Below are 19,017 nucleotides of genomic sequence, written 5' to 3'. Positions count from 1 at the left end.
ATGTCATTATTTTCCAGCCATGTTACGTATTTATGAATTACTTTAGTCCTTTACTATATAACCTTATATGGCCAAGTATACAGGCGAAACTTAACTTTTCTCAGTTATTTACTTATTCATTTTAATTAACAAATTTATATTTTATGGTTTCACAATTGTAATTTTAATACGATGTCTGAATTTTCCAGCTAGTTTAAGCATCACTATGTGTACATAATATAAATCAATAACTACGTACATTGTTTAGTTTTCATCAGTGTTCAAATGGGCACAAATGAAATACCTTTATTGGCACAAACAAGGGACTAAATTCTTTTCGCTCCTATGCCACCAAAATGTGGAACGCCCTACCAACTGTCATTAAGACATGCGAATCCCTTGACTCCTTCAAAACCGCTCTCAAAGGGCACCTACGGATGGCTGCAATTCGAAACTGGCCCCCGTAAAATCTGAATCCCCCCCCCCCGCCCCCCCCTTTTTTCCCCTCACTGTATATATTTCTTTTCCCTTTTTACCTCCTTTTTGATGAATTCTTTTTTGATGAATTCCTGTTCTGTCTATAGAAGTGTCTATTTGTACGTCTCTAAATGTTTTGATGATTTGAACATGGTGGACCCTGTTGGAAACAAGTGTAATGCTTAATTGGGTCGTCCACTCACAGTTAACAGCCTTTGTATTGAGTTTGTGCTTGAAATGTACTGTAATTCTGCAAACTGTTAATAAATTCTTCAATCAATCAATCAATCTTCAATTTCAACTTTTATTGTGAAACTGATGTAACAACGTAGACCCAGAAGTACATTATGGTCCAATTGGAGGTAGACAAATTTACTTCATTAGATTGGAGTTGTCAGAAACTACTAGCCTGAATCGGCAGTGGTAACACAAGTGAAGAAAGTGAGAAGTGGCCCAATCTGCTAAAGCCAGATGTATATGGTAATCCCCAATAAATAGTCAGAATTTATTTTGTTTTATAATTATATTAAAATAACTCATTGTTTTTGGTCTTGTTAAATTATAGACATTATATTCTGTACGATTCTAATCAACAGCCTATTCCATATTAATAAGATGTAAAAGGTGGGTTTCACTGTCTGCAAAGACTATATTTTAAAGATAAAGACACAAGGTTTCAATTAATCTGTTTATTAAAACATGTTCCTAGAGAATGTCCAGTTAAAGCCTGAGTAAGCAGTTTTGAAACAGTGTCACTGCTGTCAAACTGACAATATAATTTTCAAACATTTTAAAACGTTTTTTATATACACACACACACACACACACACATGTTGCATTCACATATTAACATATTAACATAATATTTTTGAGTGAACTACACTTTCCACTAAACTTTCCAGAACAAGATGAGTAGATGTGATTTTTCATGTACCATCAGACATTTGTAGAATTATTTTTAATTGCACAAGTGTTAGTCGTATGTTCTGAAATAGAGCTCTTTACAGTCAGTATCCTTTACAAGTTACAAGCAGTAATAAAAAGCTTGATCAACTCTGCAGCCATTTTGATGGCTGCAGTACATAAATGGATGACATAAATGACTTGTTAGGGAAAAACAACAGTGACAGTCGTCCACTCCACGATTCCACCAGAATCTGTCATACAAGGTCTCAGGCAATGTATACCAAGAAGATTCACAGGCACTGGCATGAGCAGATGGCTTGCTCTGTTCTTAGACAGTAATGTAAGCATCCGGGAACCCTCTCATGATGTGATTAGTGATCAAATTCACTCATCATAGTGAAGAGAGGAGAGGAACTTGTCCACATCCAAGTCATCTGGGAAGCAGTCCAACACTTTCTTCTGCTTCTATAAAAGTAAAGGCATGACAATTATAATGTACAATTGTATGGCATTTAGCGCTTTTATCCAGAGCGACATACAGTGAGATCGGAATAAGCATGAACTCTAGTCAAGCCACATAAGTAGTGCCTCAAAGAAACTATGATACCAGGTAAACAATGAACATAGCATAACACCAGTCTGCCTGAGGGCAAGAAGCGACCTCGCCCTAAAGGGCGTGCACTGGCCATATATGGAGTGTGTCTTGTGTACAGGGTTTGATGAGGTCAGATCAACATATGGAATGTCAGAAAAAGTCAGCTCCATATATGGAGATCTAATGGTGGCAGTAGGGGCAGTGTTTCGAGTGTACAGGGTTTGATGAGGGCCCAGGTAGGGCTGGGCCTTAACAAAGCAAATCCGACATTTGTACCTGCTACAAAAGCTACAAATAAGTTGAACTGGCTTGGCTTCAACTTCAGATACAAAGCGACAAATATGCTTTTTGTATCTTTGCATCTGCCTGTGTGAACACGAACATTGCTGCATTCAATGCACTGCTCCCACTGATAAAACTAAAATAAATACATCAAAAGATTCGGTTGACACAATATGGTTGACACAATATGGTGCAGATTTCAACATAAGACTCACCTTTTCCTTCTTTTTTTCAGTGGATGAACGCTTTGACACCTTTTTGGCTTGGGGGCTGGGAGGAGCAGGAGAGGACTGCTTGCGCTTCTTGGTGGTCTTAGATGATGTAGGAGACATCTCTCCTGTCCCATCCTGGCGCATGCTGTTCTTCAATGGTGTGCCCGTCCTGGCAATGGTGGCACGTGACAATATCATAAGAGTGTGAGCAGCCATGTTGATGCTACTTTCACTGCCAGCCTCACTGGCTGGGCTGCAGGTAGGCAGCTCTGGGGTTGTAGGTGGCAAGAGATGCCTGGGAGTTAACTCCCCATCTCTACCGTGCCTTTGTCTGGCGGGGGTCCGGGGTTGGTCTAATGAGTCCTCCTGGACATGATCAGTCCCAGGGGTACGGGGCAGAGGAAAGTCTGGACAGCCTGTGCCTGACCCCTTGCCTGGGGTACAAGGAGGGTTGAGTCCCTTGATGTCCTGGAGCATCTCAGATGCCCGTTTTGTTAGGGAGCTGGTCTTAGAGGGAGTCCTAAGTGAAGTCTTACTGGATTTGCACTGCTTGTTGGGGGTCTGTGGAGGTGCCGGTGGTGGGCTAAACTCTTGTTGTGTTGAGGAAGGTGATGATGATGATGATGATAGTTGTTGCTGCTGCTCTGGCTTGCTCCCCTCCACCTCATTCTCTTTGTTAGCTGTGACACTAGGAGATTCCTGAGAGGAAGCCCTCCTTTCCGGCCTTCCTTCAGGGGCCTTGGCTGGATCCTTCTCTGCAGGCTCTTTCCCGTTGGCATCCTCCTTCCTGTTCCCCGATTGCTGCCTTGAATCAGACGATGACGACCGTGAACTATGGGATTCCCTCCTCTCTGGCCGTCCCTCACGGGCCTTGGCTGGATCCTTCTCCGCAGGCTCTTTCCCGTTGGCATCCTCCTTCCTGTTCCCCGATTGCTGCCTTGAATCAGACGATGACGACCGTGAACTATGGGATTCCTTAGGTTTTGCCTGACTGTCATCATCGTTGCTGTGTTTACCTTCAAATGAGTTTGTGCTCCTTGAGTCAGACAATTCTGACCTTGAACTATTGGATTCCTTAGGTTTTGCCTGACTGCCGTTGTCATCATTGCTGCTTTTGCTGTCAAAAGTTTTTGATCTTTTTGAGTCAGACGATGCTGACCGTAAACTACGGGATTCCTTAGGTTTAGCCTGACAGTTGTCACCAGGCTTTTTCCTGCTGGCCTCCTCCTTCTCCATCCTGTTCCCCGATCGCTGACTTGAATCAGATGATGACCGTGAACTATGGGATTCCTTAGGTTTTGCCTGACTGTCATCATCGTTGCTGTGTTTACCGTCAAATGATGTTGATCTCCTTGAGGCAGACGATGCTGACCTTGAACTATTGGATTCCTTAGGTTTTGCCTGACTGCCGTTGTCCTCGTTGTTGCGTTTGCCGTCATACGACTTTGATTTCCTTGCAGATGCAGACTCCTTTGAGGACTCAGGCTGTGAGACATCAACCTCATTGACGCTTGCATTTTTGGATTTTTGATCAAGGATTTTATGACCCTCTTTGCGTGGTGTCTTTCTCACAGAATCATTCTGTTGCGGTTGTTGAGGCAGGGGTTCCTGTGTCTTTTTTGTCACCTCTGACCCCTGCCAAACCCGAGTATGGTCTGGACATTCAAGAGCCTCAATCGCCCTTTTGGGCTTGCTGCCAGCCAAAATAGCAGGCCTTCCTCGACGAACTGGTGCAGTATTAGCTTTCTCAGTGAGCTGAAGGGGAGGTGACACAGGAGTGTTTGATGTTGGAGGTGTGGTGGGTAGAGCTGATTTGGTGCTATGTGGTGGTGTGGAGTTTCCAGCAGAGTCAAAGCAGAGGATCCTACGATGACCAGCAGGGCTCATGCCTGCAGCTACATTCTGCTGGCCTGTCTTCTCAGTCGAGATCACCTTGACCACGTTGCTGACCAAGTCTTCTTCAGCAGTTACCGTTTTGCCTGCAATTCAAGAGAACAAGATAAGTAACTAGATATGCACTCTGTCGAGGTGCCAACTTGCACCTTGTACATGTCTTTTTTTTTAACGATTTGTTTTTGGCTTTTTGGCTTATTTGATAGATACAAGTGAAGAATGACAGGAAAGAGGGAGAGAGAGATGGGGAGAGACATGCAGCAAAGGTCGTCATGAACGGCACTCGAACACGCAACGCGCTGTCAGGCCAAAGCCTATATGTGGCATGCGCCTTGACCACTTGGCCAGCGGGCGCTCCCTAACAAATGTCTATTACAACTGCTGTTCTAAATCCTTTAGACCCGTTGACCTTATACCAAAGATGGTTTATGTATGAAGATGGGCCAACTTCATTTGAGCCACTAGAGGCGAAATGGTACACAAAGCCTACAAATGGTCTCCTAAATATAGTAGGCGTGGTTTGCTTCTCCCCGACCTCCACCCTCCCCCCCTGACAACAACACTGTTTCCACACTCAGTCTAGTAGGTGGCGGTAATGCACCATTTATGTTTGCCGACCTCCATGAAACCCGATAGAAGACGACAACAACACTGACAAGTCATTTAACAAAGTACATTGAAAACAACTGACAAGGTGTACTTTTGAAATAGTCGTTTTAGTTTCTTGAAGTCCTCCAACCATATAAATTCATGATTTGGATCTATCTCATTAAAAAGTCTCTCCCTAATAGAGTTGTAGAATGGACAATAAAAATTTCCTTTAGATCACACAGACTACATAATCTATCCTCCTCAACCGTGCCTACATATCTGCCTGTCTCAATATGCAGACCAAGTATGCCAGCTCTAATTTGGGCACATAAGGATCATTTCTAATCGTTTTAAATATGTCCATTCATTTCACATTATAATATTCACATATTATCATCTTAAATATGGGGTCAGAGCCCCCTATGTGTTGTCCGTGAAATTGCAGATGGACAGAGAGAGGCTTCCGGACTCATCTCAAATCTCGCGAGAGTTTGTTGCTGGGATAAAGAAATGTCATTAACAAAGTAGATTTTCTCCTGGTTTGTCTCGCTAAAAGAAGCCATTTTACTATGAATATCTTGTAAATATTGTGTGCCTTGTGATGATTTGGTCCAGTATTTAGTTTAGTGACCATGGAGTTAAGGAATGGTTCAGAAGCTGTGTTCACGTTCACTCTCCCATTGGAAATGAATAGACTCCAACATTCTTCCTGTCTCCTAATAATGTTACCGCCCACCTCACGCTGATACAGGAAGTAAGCAAAGTTGGCCTCTCTTGCTAATTCTCCTCTTGGCCTTATACCAACCACCGTCACCATCAACAGCCAATAAGGGACCACAATTCTTACCCCGACATACATACAGTACATACATACCCAGCCGATCACCAAACGTACCTTAGTTACGTCATCAGCCAATCCCTGATTGGCCGACGGACACCACCAACATACGCTCTTCTTGCATAAGTAATTACCAATGCAGGATGACACAAATGTAATGCAGTGACTTATAAATAAATCTTACTTGAGACTGCAGACTGTTTCTGGGCCACTGTGGGGGGTGTATTTTTGACAGATTTTGGCTGGGTGTGTACAGGTCTAGACACAGTAACAAGCTGAAAAAGACAGAGCATGTGCTATTTGATATTGCTTATTAGGTTTTATTGACGTTGTACACTATAAATTAAATGAACACATTCATTAATTATGTAAAAACTAGTATTTGCTTACCCGATTGGAAACAATTTGAAACGATCCTGTGCCTGCAGTATTCTGACCCATAACAGACACAGGCAGCATTATGGGCCCAACAGAGGACTGGTAGACAAGCGCTGATCCTGAAAGAGCATAAACGATAATACAGAATATTTTTGGCTATATTTTGGCCACGGTTATTCACAGAGAAGCCAATCAAAGATCAGCGACAAAATACTGCTGGCAGGGATTCAGCAAGGAATGAAGACCAAATGACAATGAACAATATGATGACTAATGGGGAGTGCAGAAGGAAATACTTTGTGGCATAGTTAAAGATTCAATAAAATGCAATAATGTATTTCCAATAACTTCATAGTTGATTTATTTGGTTCAATGTTATCAAGGACACTTGAATATTGTGATACTGGGGTTTGACTACTTCTCTTACCAGTAGGGTGGCTCTGGCCTCTGGGTGGTGTGGCCAGAGTGTACTGGCTTGTAGGCCCCGGTGAGGTACCAGTTGGTATCAACACATTTCTGGCATTGGGGTCTGTAGCAGAAGGGTCAGTCACCAAGATGTAGCTGGCAGTGGGTGTGGAGAGGGTGGTGTCAACCGTATCTATGGGTAACTGGATTATGTAGCTGGGCTGGGGCTGAGATGTCCCAGTTAATGGAGAACCTACAATCAACCCAGATTTGACGTTAAAAGAGTTAGCATCTGTCATTGCAGGTTGAAGAACGTCAGAACTCTGCAGGCTGCTGACTGCCAGAATGGTCTCGTCCTGGCTGGCTGTTGGGGGTATTCTGTGTGGGGCCTTGGCAGGTGAATTGGAAGGGGAGGTGAGGAATATTGTCGGGATCTTGTTGTCTGAGATGCTGGAAATGGCCTGAGTCAACACACGGTCAGCTGAGCAAGAAGCCTCCTCCTGTTCGTCACTGATGATGATCTTCAGGGACACTATATTCCCAGGGTCAGCTGGGCCCTGGCTGGGTGTGCTGGATAGGACTGTCGATGGAACCGGCATGGCTATGACTGACGCGGAGAAAGAGGCGGGAGTGGATGAGGCTGATTTAGGGAAAGTTAATGAGGAAGCGGCTGCTGTTATATTCAGAGAGCTGCCCCCACTGGGCATTGCCACAGTTGCATGAGGTAGATGAATAGTCTCCGCATGGGTTTTGATTTTTTTATCTGGCACAGGAGCGAACCGAGAGCTTACAGCAGGAACATGGAATGTTGATAATTGTGCATTACGACCTGCTCCTGCCCTCTGTGCTCGTTTATTCTCCTGCATTTGGATCACATTTGACCGTGACATAGTCTCACTTGCAGCAGATTTGGCAGGTGATGCACTGAGGCCAGTGGAGATGCTTCTGCTGTCCATGTTTATTTCCAACATCTCCTGAGAGGATGTTTTCCTAGGAGAGGAGTGGAGAGAAGGGTGAGAAGGAGGAGCGGGAGAAGGGAGAGAAGTTGAAGGAAGAGGAGGAGGACAAGTAGGGGGAAGAGGGGGAGGGAGAGAAGTAACAGCAAGGAGACGAGTAGAAGGAAGAGGAGGACGACAAGTAGGGGGAAGAGGGGGAGGGAGAGAAGTAACAGCAAGGAGACGAGTAGAAGGAAGAGGAGGAGGACAAGTAGGGGGAAGAGGGGGAGGGAGAGAAGTAACAGCAAGGAGACGAGTAGAAGGAAGAGGAGGAGGACAAGTAGGGGGAAGAGGGGGAGGGAGAGAAGTAACAGCAAGGAGACGAGTAGAAGGAAGAGGAGGAGGACAAGTAGGGGGAAGAGGGGGAGGGAGAGAAGTAACAGCAAGGAGACGAGTAGAAGGAAGAGGAGGAGGACAAGTAGGGGGAAGAGGGGAAGGGAGAGAAGTAACAGCAAGGAGACGAGTAGAAGGAAGAGGAGGAGGACAAGTAGGGGGAAGAGGGGGAGCAGGGAGAGTAGCTTGTGGAAGACAAGTAGGAGGAGAAGGGATAGGAGGTGATAGGGGAGGATCCAGAGGTTCTTGAACATCCATGGGTGCAACTCCATCATCTCTGAAGAGAGAGTCCTCGTCGTCTCCTCCTCTGTTAGAGTTCATTGCATCAGTAGATGAGGTTGAGGTGGTTCCTGGCTGCGAGATTGCCAACAGCCTGGCACTGCTGTTTTCTATTCTGCATCTTCTGACACTCGGCCCAAGTATCGTCTTCTTCAACAAACTGAGGGCAGCGGGCTTTCTGTTTTTTCTGCTGTTAGGCTGTTGTCCATACTTTGTCCTCCCAGCAATGCATGCATCTTGAGCCGCAAATGGAAAATGACATGTTAAAAATTACAGCAATGATCAAGTATAACATCGTCCTTCATGCTCATTTAATTAATCAAATTTTATGTTGGGTAAAAACACACCACATTTTATAATTCTGAAATGTTATTGGTTCCAACTGCACACGTTCCTTCCCACACATGATCTTAAGTTGGCAATTTGGTGCAACTTTGACAAAACCGTGTGTGAGGATGAAAAGCCTATGCTCTTTATATACCGTATGAACCAATATACATAAACCAGGAAACAAATACCTTGTTCTTTATCCTGGGGAGTCCTGCTAGTAGCTGAAGACCCAGCAGTATTCTCCTCAGGGCTACTGCTCATAACACCATCTTCTGGCTCCTCAGTGATTCTGGTTTTATCTGCAAATAGATCGGAATCAAGCAAAAACACTGCTCAATTTCTCTTGTTGAAAGAGAGCTTGTGGTTGGACCCTTAGAATTAAGAATCAGTTAAGACCATAGCTTTTATGCAGCGGGTGTTCAGTTCTTTAACCATTTTATTAAAAACCATATTCATTCTTGTATGTGTTCAGCACGGAAATACAAATATGACTGGTATCAGGTGAAAATGCTTACTGTAATCAAAGAGATCAAATAGAGCCTGGAATGCGGGGTCACTTTCTGTTTGTTCCAATATGTCATGGATGGCAACATCACTCATATGGATTTCCCCCTGGTGAGACATGTCACAATGGAAGGTGATCCAACTACGAAGGCATTCATTACAGCTTCTTTAACCACATGAACCGAATGCCAGTGTCCCTATTCTGGGGTCGAACATCCGCTGAAAATAGCTGTTGCGACACGTTGTGAGCTTGTAGATGGGCCACGCTCAGTGAAGAGATTGGTCTAGTCTAGATCTTTTTTTTAATAATTAAAGTAGGTGGCCTAGTAGAGTCCTGGGGGACTCCAGTAAAACAGAGTATATAGGTTTGTTGCAATGATTATAATTGCTTTTGTCTTTAATCTGGCTTCGTCTAATGTCATTTGGTTAAAGAATTCTTAGCAGATAATTATAAGCAAAATAAGTTGAATGTAGTCTGCTAATAGGGAAGTAAAAGGCACCTGCAGTCCCAGGATTTCATCGATAGACTGGTCTGTCTCCATGGTGCTACAGGATGTCTTTGATGTCTGAGGGCTTTGATCACTGTCACACAGAAAACAGACAGAAGAAAGGTGTGGTACACAACAGGATTTTGTTCAAAGTCACATTTGACAAAGCAGTCACCTCTCCCACAAGTAATGCTGGGAAGTGTGGTACAGGGACCAGGAAATGAAACGATAAAAAACATCTTATATATTTGTTACCTTGCAAGGATTTTGTTAATGTTTTCAGCCAACTTCTCTTGTAATGACCTGTCACCCAGTATCTTCTCTCGTGCATTTTGTATCACCATTTGCTGTGGAGACAAGATGTATGACCAGGATTAGCATATGGCTTATAAGGCACTAGTTATTCTAGTTCCCTCTGCTAACAATTCTCCCCAAGGTTTGATGCAGCAGCAAAGACATTAAAACGAAAAACACATTCGTAACAAGATTTGACACACACAAACACATTCGTAACAAGATTTGACACACACACACACACATTCGTAACAAGATTTGACACACACACATTCGTAACAAGATTTGACACACACACACACACACACACACACACACACACACACACACACACACACACACACACACACACACACACACACACACACACACACACACACACACACACACACACACACACACACACACACACACACACACACACACACACACACACACACACACACACACACACACACACACACACACACACACAGTTAGTACTTACAGGGAAGTTCTCATTGACATCTTGCTCAGGCTGGGGCTCTACAGTCAGGCTACTTGCAGTCATGCTGGATCTTATGGTACTACTGGGGCCACCCAGACCACCACCTCTCCTCCTAGGGGAATCCCTGAGCACACACAGCAGAACAGATATCAGCCCATACAGTAGATAAAAATCACACTTGTGTGAAGTGAGCCCACTGTATTTATATCGGCCACATGACATCTGATCTTACGTCGTAATTTAGTGACCTAAACAAGCATGAACTCTTTTATTGCCACGTTAGGTGGCAGCAAAGTGTAGCTAACCTTGGCCAGCCGATCCAGTGATTTTCCATCATGTTCACAGCCTGTTGAGCAGCCCCCATTCCACCATTGTCTATCATTAGCATTAGCTCAAGCCGTTTAGCGTTTACCTTTCGCCAGAAACGTTTACATGTGGGGAGCGATGCGAGACAAAGTCACAAATGACATCCGTACATCGGATGAATCAGGATTACCATGGTCAGCGAACGTAGAAGCAGAGTTATGGGGCTTTGAAAATCCTGCTTTACCAAGGTAAATGGAGGGGGGTTGCAAAAAGAGATCCCATAGCTGGTGATTACGGAGGCATCTACTTGCTACAGAGGCTGAGAAAAAAATATCTATATATTTTATAGGAGCATCTAATGACGTCTATGTCGTCCTGGCATTAAAAAAGGTAGAGCGCTGCAGAACTTATTAAAAAATGCACAGGTTACAACAGGTAATTTATTTATACTATAAATTGGTACTACAGCGCCCGGATAGCAGAAGTTAGGGGTCAAGTGTTTTTCCAGATGGCCTCTCTATCCAGCTATGGCTGCCAGGGACAAAAACATAAACCATCTCCCAACTGGCCTTCTTCTGGTACAGTATAGTGCATGCATCGCCTTTTTCTAATAATGCATGAACATTATTAATACATGTGTGTTACGGGGACAAAACTAATCAAGTGAAGAAGCTAGTTTGCTGTTCATCTCACTAGTACTTTTCTAAAACATAAAAACAACAAAAACAATATATATCTCACCATTTCCGTCGTCCTGGAGACATCTGGGCTGGTGTAATTCGGGGGTCAGGGACAAGAATGTGCACTGGTGAATCCCCTTTAAAAGCAAATATTTACCTATTTTAGCAACGATGAAGTGCCATCACAAATATAAGAACCACCACTGGCAGACAATACATGAAAAGACTTTTAGATTTTAAAATCGTTTAATATTGTGTGCCTTGTGATGATTGGGTCCAGTATTTAGTTCAGTGACCATGGAGCTAAAGGACGGTTCAGCTGTGTTGACTGTGTTCAGGTTCATTCTACCATGGTTGGAAATGAATAGACTCCAACCTTCTTCCCGTCTCCAAAATAATGTGTCCGCCCACTTCAGGCAGATACGGTAAGTAAACCGGAGATCGTGACTCTTGCCATTTCCTTCTTGGGCCTGGCCCCATGGATATAAAAAAAATAGATGCTGTAAGGGGGCAGAAGTGCGCAGGAATTGCTGAAGGCGCGCTGCGTCGCTGCCCAAGTGATGTCACTCATGCAACTCCTCCATGTCTCTCGCTGCCACTCAAGTAACTACTGGCCAGTGGCCATTGATTGTGGCCAATCACAGCACGTCTTTTCCGGGACTTCTGCTACACACGTGGAAGCTTGGCAAGCTTCCGCCAAAGATGGTCCATTTATGAAGATGGGCGAACTTCATTGGAGCCACTAGAGACGCAATCTATATATACAAGTGAGAAGTTGTACCCAACCCAGGAAAAGGGACCCAAAGTCACACACTGCATACATCACTGACACGTCACTGACACACTGCAACACACTACACTCACACGGCAGTCACGTCACACACTTACCCTCTGCGTCGTTCGGCCGCTATCTCCTCATATCGCGCCGAACGCCGCCCCTCAACACCAACCGCGGAACATCACTCATTGCACTGACACCAACGTTGCCTCCCTTCCACACCCACGCCGGCATTGCATCTCTTCACAACAAACAACATCTCCCCAAGCACCCACACCCCCGCACGCACACACTCACATGTTGCCAGGTCTATTAAAACAAGCCCAGAAAAAATGCCATTCAACACGCTACTTACAACTCGCTTACAATTCGCGGACCTGGCAACACTGCATCCCGTGATTCCCCTCTTTTCATTGGCTGCACCGCCAACATTGATGCCACTATGTAAACAACACCGCAAACCCTGACTTCCTACAGCCTACAGCCTATACTTACACACACTACCACTCGCTTACAATACGTGGACCTGGCAACACTACATCACCCCTTCCCAATGGCTCACAACCCCACCACGTGACCCAGTGGCGGCCGGTCCATAGGGGGCGCTGGTGCGCCGCACCACCATGCACAACCCCTGAATAAAACGTGAATAAGAATGACGGAGAAATGACATCTGCAGCCTGTAATTTATTTAAAATTAGCAATCCAGAAACGTCAATATTATATAATATAAGGAACCACTAACCAAAGGCAGTGATTACAAGTTGTATTATGCTGCCACGTTGTATTCTGCTGCCATGAAATGTCACATGTTGTTTACGTTGTGTGACGTTTCTGATTGGTTACTGAGTGTCACATGTTGCTGCGCGTTCATCTGGAGCATAGATATATACAAACACTAGATGGCTCAAGGCGGAGTTTCTGACGTCGTTCACCCGGCAGCCATCTTACTTCGGGCCTACAGTACAGTATGTTCAATGGCAGCTCAAACAGAAACAGTCATAACTCGCTCAAATCTTGACGGATTTACAAACGGGTTGGTTTATTACAAACGTTGTCAACGTGGCTATGATTCAGACTTCAATACAAACGATAGAAAGCCACTGGGTCGAAAAATGTGTGCGATCAATGTTATTCACACCACAAACCACTTGGGGGCAGCATAAACATCACAACACAGTTTGACATATAGTTTAACACACAGTCAACACAGACGCTAGAAAAACATGAATGATGAGCCACATGGAGCCAGGTAAAGATAATAATTAATTTTCATAATGGAACAACAAGACAATGACAAAAAAAAAATGTAGCCTCAATCTACATGGAAAATGCAGTGAAATTAGCCATGTTTGGCAATGCCATGTTTATTTTGTATTTTTAAAAGCCTTCCATTGAATGTGATGATACCTATAGTGCATGTTTTCTTGATATTTTCATAGCGCCCTCTCTAGGACAAAAGTCACCAGCCGCCACTGACGTGACCCACGTGTTTTTCGTGATACCTTTCACACTTCCGGAAACACTACCGGAAGTTACACAGTACACACACACACACACGCGTGCACACACACACAGTGTACAGCCTGCCGGAAACCAAACGTAGAAGAAGAACAACAACAACACAGGTTCTACACTGATTCTAACTTGGACGGAGAGCACCGCGATTACATACACAGTTACAATAATGCAAACACGACCGTGTCGACACCTGACGTCGTACAATCAGGACGAACCGAGGCGCATATATGGATAAGAACAACAACACTACACGCGCGCGCGCGCGCGCGCAAGCGCAGCAGCACAAAACAGCTACATACAACGCGTGTCACTGTGGACTTCTGTATCTGGGGACTTCTGTATCGCAACGCGGGGCAACGCAACTCTGGGATGAGCGGGCCGAAGGCCCGCGAAATTCTAGTGGCCTACAAATGGTCTCCTAAGAAGGCATGGTTTGCTCCTCCCCGACCTCTTGCTATTGGCTTCCGCTCAGGAATCTTGGGAAATCTTTGCCTCAAACCTTAAGAACACACGCCCCAGAGCCGGAAGAGGAGTCTTGTCTACCTTTATATGTCTAAGCCTGGCCCAGCCACCATGATATCTGGTATAGAGGGGCGGGTGTTGCCGGGAGCAATGTGTTGGATCATACTGGAACCCTACAAACCCTCCCGCTCACTCAGACCAGCCAATGGAGGGAAGCTGGAAGTACCTTCACTAAAAACGCTCCGCACGTCCCAAACTCTTATATAATATATGCATAGTTCATTAGATATTCCACTGTTACTGTAGGTTCTTAGCTTACGTATGATTCATGATGACTATTTATGAATTTGCTATATATTTTTTCTTGCTTATTGTAAACCACTCTGGATTAAATGCGTAAGTGTAATTGTTCAACGATCTGAATGCCCGGCCCCCTCCGCCCCGGTAGAAAACAGCGGACAACGCTGACGTCACCAAATTCTGCACTGTAGTTCAATCCCACTCCAGACGAAGGAAGTTTAGAGAAGGAAGTATCGTGGTCACGTGACTGGGCTGTGCCATGACACTTTCATGGGAGCCAAATCTCGCACCGGAAGTTAAATGAATACAAAGCAGTGAATGGAGCAAGCTGGGCCAGCTCATAACAAACATTATTTATGAACCATTGAGACCTGTGTCATATAATTGGTTCAGGCATATAAAAGAAGGCATATCACAGTTTGTTTTCTAATCACTTGCTTTTCGATGTGCACAGTACATCATTTTATTTGAGGATTTAAACAGCAGCAGGTATCGTTTCTGTTCCGGGGGTATCGCAAGATTTGGCTGCCAGACAGGAAACAGTGGACAGTCTTGCGATACTTGGCACGTTCAGAAACGTACTTTTTGCTCTTTAGATACCTCTATAAAATTACACAGTGTACACATCGAAAAGCAACACAGCAGACAATAATGTGTTATATTATATGTCTTCTGTTATTTGCCAGAAGCGATTACTTTACAAAAGTTCTGTCATTCAGAAATAGTGTTTGTTCATGAGCTGGTCACTGAGCTCTCATTGACTCCAGTGCATTCTGCCGAACTTCCGGGTGTAGTTTGGCTCCCAAGGTGCGACGAATCTGCCGTCTGGAATTGCTTGATACCGAAAATGATGTTGGTGACCTTACCTCCAATTCATACTGTATACCTTGCTCTAGACCAGGAAATGTGTCTCGTTTCCCCAGGCTTTCATTTTTGAGCCAAATGTGAACGAAAATAAAAGCCTGGGTACCGACCGAGGCTACTGTCACCCCAACCATCTGCATGTCCTCTCTCACTGCATCCTACTATAAATGCACCACATCTCTGTGCATGTGTATGTACAATACATATGTACGTCTGTAGTCCACGTAACTCGAGAACCCACTAACTTCAAATTTGACACACACATTCTACACCACCACAGCAGTGATGCAAATAGGTTTTCAATGTATTGTAATGGGTCCCAGGACCCAAGGGTGGTCTTTTAGATGGGTCCCAGGGAGTGGGACATTAAGTCCTACTTCAACAATGTTAGAGTACAGTACCGAGTACAGTACATCCCAGGACCCCCGGAGGGTGACATGATTGCGTCCATTTTCAATTTAATGAGTCTAAGGATGCAGTCTATTGCATCACTGCCACAGGGAGTGCAGTGCCCAGCCTTGAGTCGGTGGGATACACAGTTGTCCAGAAACACCACAAAAGGATCTGGTCAGGCTCTGTCAGTGGACCTAATGAGCCTATTAATCCCCTCACCTGTACAATTCCCATCCTCTGCCTCAGCCAATTGATTGCCATGGCAAACCACACCTGCCATTTGATTACATAGCCAGAACACTTTTCACAGGCAGACAGATACAGAGCTCTCCATATGGGACACAGACAAAATGTTAAAACGGGTGCTGTGACAACGGGTATTGCATACTAGGTTCCCAACTCCCAACTTGCATCACTCCCAAGTAGGCCGGTGGCCGACGGGCACAGGTCTAGTCCATAAACCTCTTTGGCCTTCCTCTTCTTCTCTTGCCTGGCAGCGCCATCAGCCCTCATCTCTCCTCTGCACACTCCCAAACCATCTCACCCTTGTCTCTCTTGTTTTAGCCCCAAAGTAAAACGTCTAACCTGGGCTGATCCCGTGTGAAGTACCGGTTACCGGTATATAAATTAAATTACATTTTAGCATTGCTGTCTGAACCACAAACAGGATGAAATTAAATGTATGTGAAGCATACACATGGTGTATGAAACAAATCCCCCAACCAGTAGCATTGCCTAATAATACAGCAAAAATATTCATGGTCAATTTCTCGTACTTTTCTCAAGTACTTACTTCCCATGGTGTCCAATCTGCCGCCTTCTTCAATTTGAAAGGGTGTGCTGCTCATCGAGGAGGCTCTGGTCTCATGTGTTGAGTAGTTGACAGGAGTGGAATGGCCCAGCATACCATGGGAAGTGTGGACGAGGCTGCTGGTGGTGATTGAGCCCATCTCAGTATCTGTGGAGCATGCAAGGCTGCTATTGGGGGACATAGTCAAGGCGTGCTGTATTCTCATGTGTGCCGCTCCAATCCGTGAACGCGCTGCAAAAGGGAAGAGGCTCATTAGAGAAGGCTATAGTAGGTGTGACAATTCAGTGAAAGTGACTCATCTACAAGCTCACAATCCGTCACATTGTGAGCTTGCACATTTGCTAGTTCGCTGTTCATATGTAACATGTACAGTATATAATGACGCAATGTGACACAGCTCTGTTTACTTAATGCTGTACCTGTACCCCCTCCGACTGTATATACTGTACTTTCCCCATTTAACTGTTTACTATATTTTGGAACTTGCTTTGGCAATGTATTTACTCATATCAAATTTTCCAATAAAGCTCCTTTGAATTAAAGTGTGTGTGTGTGTGTGTGTCACTGTCAACATAACAGTTAGAAAGGTTCAATTTGAAAAACGTACCTCTTTGAGATGATACCAATAAAGATGGAGAATTCTGCAATGATCTAGGGGAAGACAAATACATAACACATTAAAATTAGTTTTGGAACAAATCTAATTGAAATGTGTTTTTTACATACATCTAAAAAGCTCTGATGGGCAGATTAAGTTCAGAATAACATATTAGTATACTGCATTGTGTGAAAACATGAAGAAAATCGTACTTAATTTGGTTGAGTGTACACTCAAGCTTTTTCCAAAGGGAAGTCATTATGGGAGGAACTTCATGACTGGTCTCTGTAGAGGTCAAACATGTTTGAGAAACCTTATATACACCCAAACATAAACATTATAGCCACACAATCATGAGTTAGGCTATATATATATATATAAACTGTACTCTATAGTAAACAATAATAATAATAAAATAACCCGTTGTCACGGAAACGGTCAGTGGTGTGACGTCGGGCCACGAACTCACGCTACCCTATAAAATCTGACGCAGATCCATCAGAAGTGTGTTTGTTCCAGATTAGACTCAAGAAGTTACTCAGAAGTGTCCAGGAGATCTACTCAGAAGTTCAACTCAAGGAGATTCATTTAGAAGCACAAAATCTAGGAGACTAACTAAGAGCGCCAGTGTCAGGCAAGGCCGACGAAGTGCGCCGGTTCAGTATCGGAGAAGACCCACATAACATAATATAATAATATAACCCCCAAGAAAATGGTACCTGAATCAACATACTCCATGCTCAAGCATCTAGACTCCCACCCCCAAACTCACAACCAGCCCTTTGACAGCTGCCTACCATATAGGAAATCGTCTCTACAACCCCACTCACCTTTTGTTTTGGCAGCAACATACTCATTCAAGATGGTAGTCAGGTTTTTCCCAAACAGGGACTGAAATGATATTTCCCCAGTATGCATTAATAATCAATAGATATAATTCCCAGTCACATATTGCATGCACAAGACAAGTATTATAATCATTTAAGAAAATTAAAGTCTTGATTGTTATGTGTCACTCTTATGGGTCTTGTGTCATGATGACAACTATGACAGTCGACATCTATGGTACTGTTTGCGAAGGGTGTGAAAAGTCCCACTTACAAATACACAAGAAGGAATAAATCCATCATCTGTGCTGTGTTCAGCATACTCTTTTAAGCTGGGGCTCTCATGAATGAAGGCTGTACTGGTGGAGGATAATCCTTCTTCTTGTAGATACCCTGTGCAAGTGTGCATACATGATTAGACAGTAAAAGACAGGCGTTATTAATGTATCAATTTGTAAGTCTGATTGTATACAAATGGAAACAATGTGGATATGCTCAGACTCAGAGTTAAATAACCAATAACTTTGCTAACAAAATGCTAAGTTTAGCCTACCGCCCAGCTGGCAGTAAAGGTTGACATTAGCCAGGGTTCGGGTATAATACTACTACTTACCCAATACAAGTCTCGCTACGTCGGACGGAAGCAACATGGCCAGCTGGAGTTTAACCGACGCAACAGCCAGCGCTCACATTATTATGGTAAATGGGTCTAAGGTGTAAAAGAAAGGACAAAGTAATAAACACAAAGAAAGATTTGTGTACCCGACCCGTCCTGTGTTGACTGCCTGCCTGCGAGGAGCCAAAAGGCGGGGAAATCAAGCACAGTGCTCCGGATGTATATGTGACGCTATATTCAATGGCAGAATGGAATTGTGGTCGGTGTAGTTCTGAAGACAAACATTTTCAACGATTTTCCCTACCCCCTTGTACTCGTCATTCGTCAACGTACCGAGTTGCTAAAACATATGTACAATAAGTGGGTGATATGATTGTCTTTATTATGCCTGTAAAATATAAATACCGGTATGTTTCTTTATTTAATGGGATAAGGGTCCGGCGATACACCGGCCGGGTAGTGTAACTGGGATCTTAATTCCATTGGAGCGGACACGGAAACTGTGTGTTCGCATACAGAGTAGGCGGGCTCTGGACCGGATCAAAGCCCTGATAGAAACCCGGCTTGGAAAGGCTGCCGACGCGAGGTTGTGACG

The 19,017-nt window shown here is 44.2% G+C and overlaps 2 protein-coding genes across 2 annotated transcripts in view; one reads left to right on the top strand and one right to left on the bottom strand.

The window, feature by feature from the left end:
* Nucleotides 1–812: 812 nt before the first annotated feature.
* npat (nuclear protein, ataxia-telangiectasia locus) lies at nucleotides 813–18,968 on the bottom strand. Its single transcript, XM_079515118.1, has 18 exons — nucleotides 18,828–18,968; nucleotides 18,420–18,515; nucleotides 18,081–18,199; nucleotides 17,810–17,870; nucleotides 17,192–17,264; nucleotides 16,989–17,032; nucleotides 16,364–16,612; nucleotides 11,314–11,389; nucleotides 10,267–10,390; nucleotides 9,741–9,832; nucleotides 9,498–9,579; nucleotides 9,009–9,105; nucleotides 8,682–8,792; nucleotides 6,579–8,399; nucleotides 6,164–6,270; nucleotides 5,958–6,048; nucleotides 2,455–4,430; nucleotides 813–1,827 (listed from the first exon to the last, which is right to left on the bottom strand). Exons 2-18 carry the CDS (start codon nucleotides 18,454–18,456, stop codon nucleotides 1,747–1,749), a joined length of 5,241 nt encoding a protein of 1,746 aa, XP_079371244.1. The 5' UTR covers nucleotides 18,457–18,515; nucleotides 18,828–18,968; the 3' UTR covers nucleotides 813–1,746.
* The window catches only part of atm (ATM serine/threonine kinase), a 43,192-nt gene continuing 42,865 nt past the window's right edge, over nucleotides 18,691–19,017 (top strand). The window contains exon 1 of the mRNA XM_079515114.1: nucleotides 18,691–18,782. The gene's annotated coding sequence lies outside the window, so the exon portion shown is untranslated. The remainder of the gene's footprint in view (nucleotides 18,783–19,017) is intronic.

Source organism: Electrona antarctica (assembly GCF_951216825.1).
Source record: "Electrona antarctica genome assembly, chromosome: 11".
Taxonomy (NCBI): Eukaryota; Metazoa; Chordata; class Actinopteri; order Myctophiformes; family Myctophidae; genus Electrona; species Electrona antarctica.
Note: the sequence above shows the minus strand (reverse complement) of the source record. Positions and strands in the feature narration are given on the sequence as shown.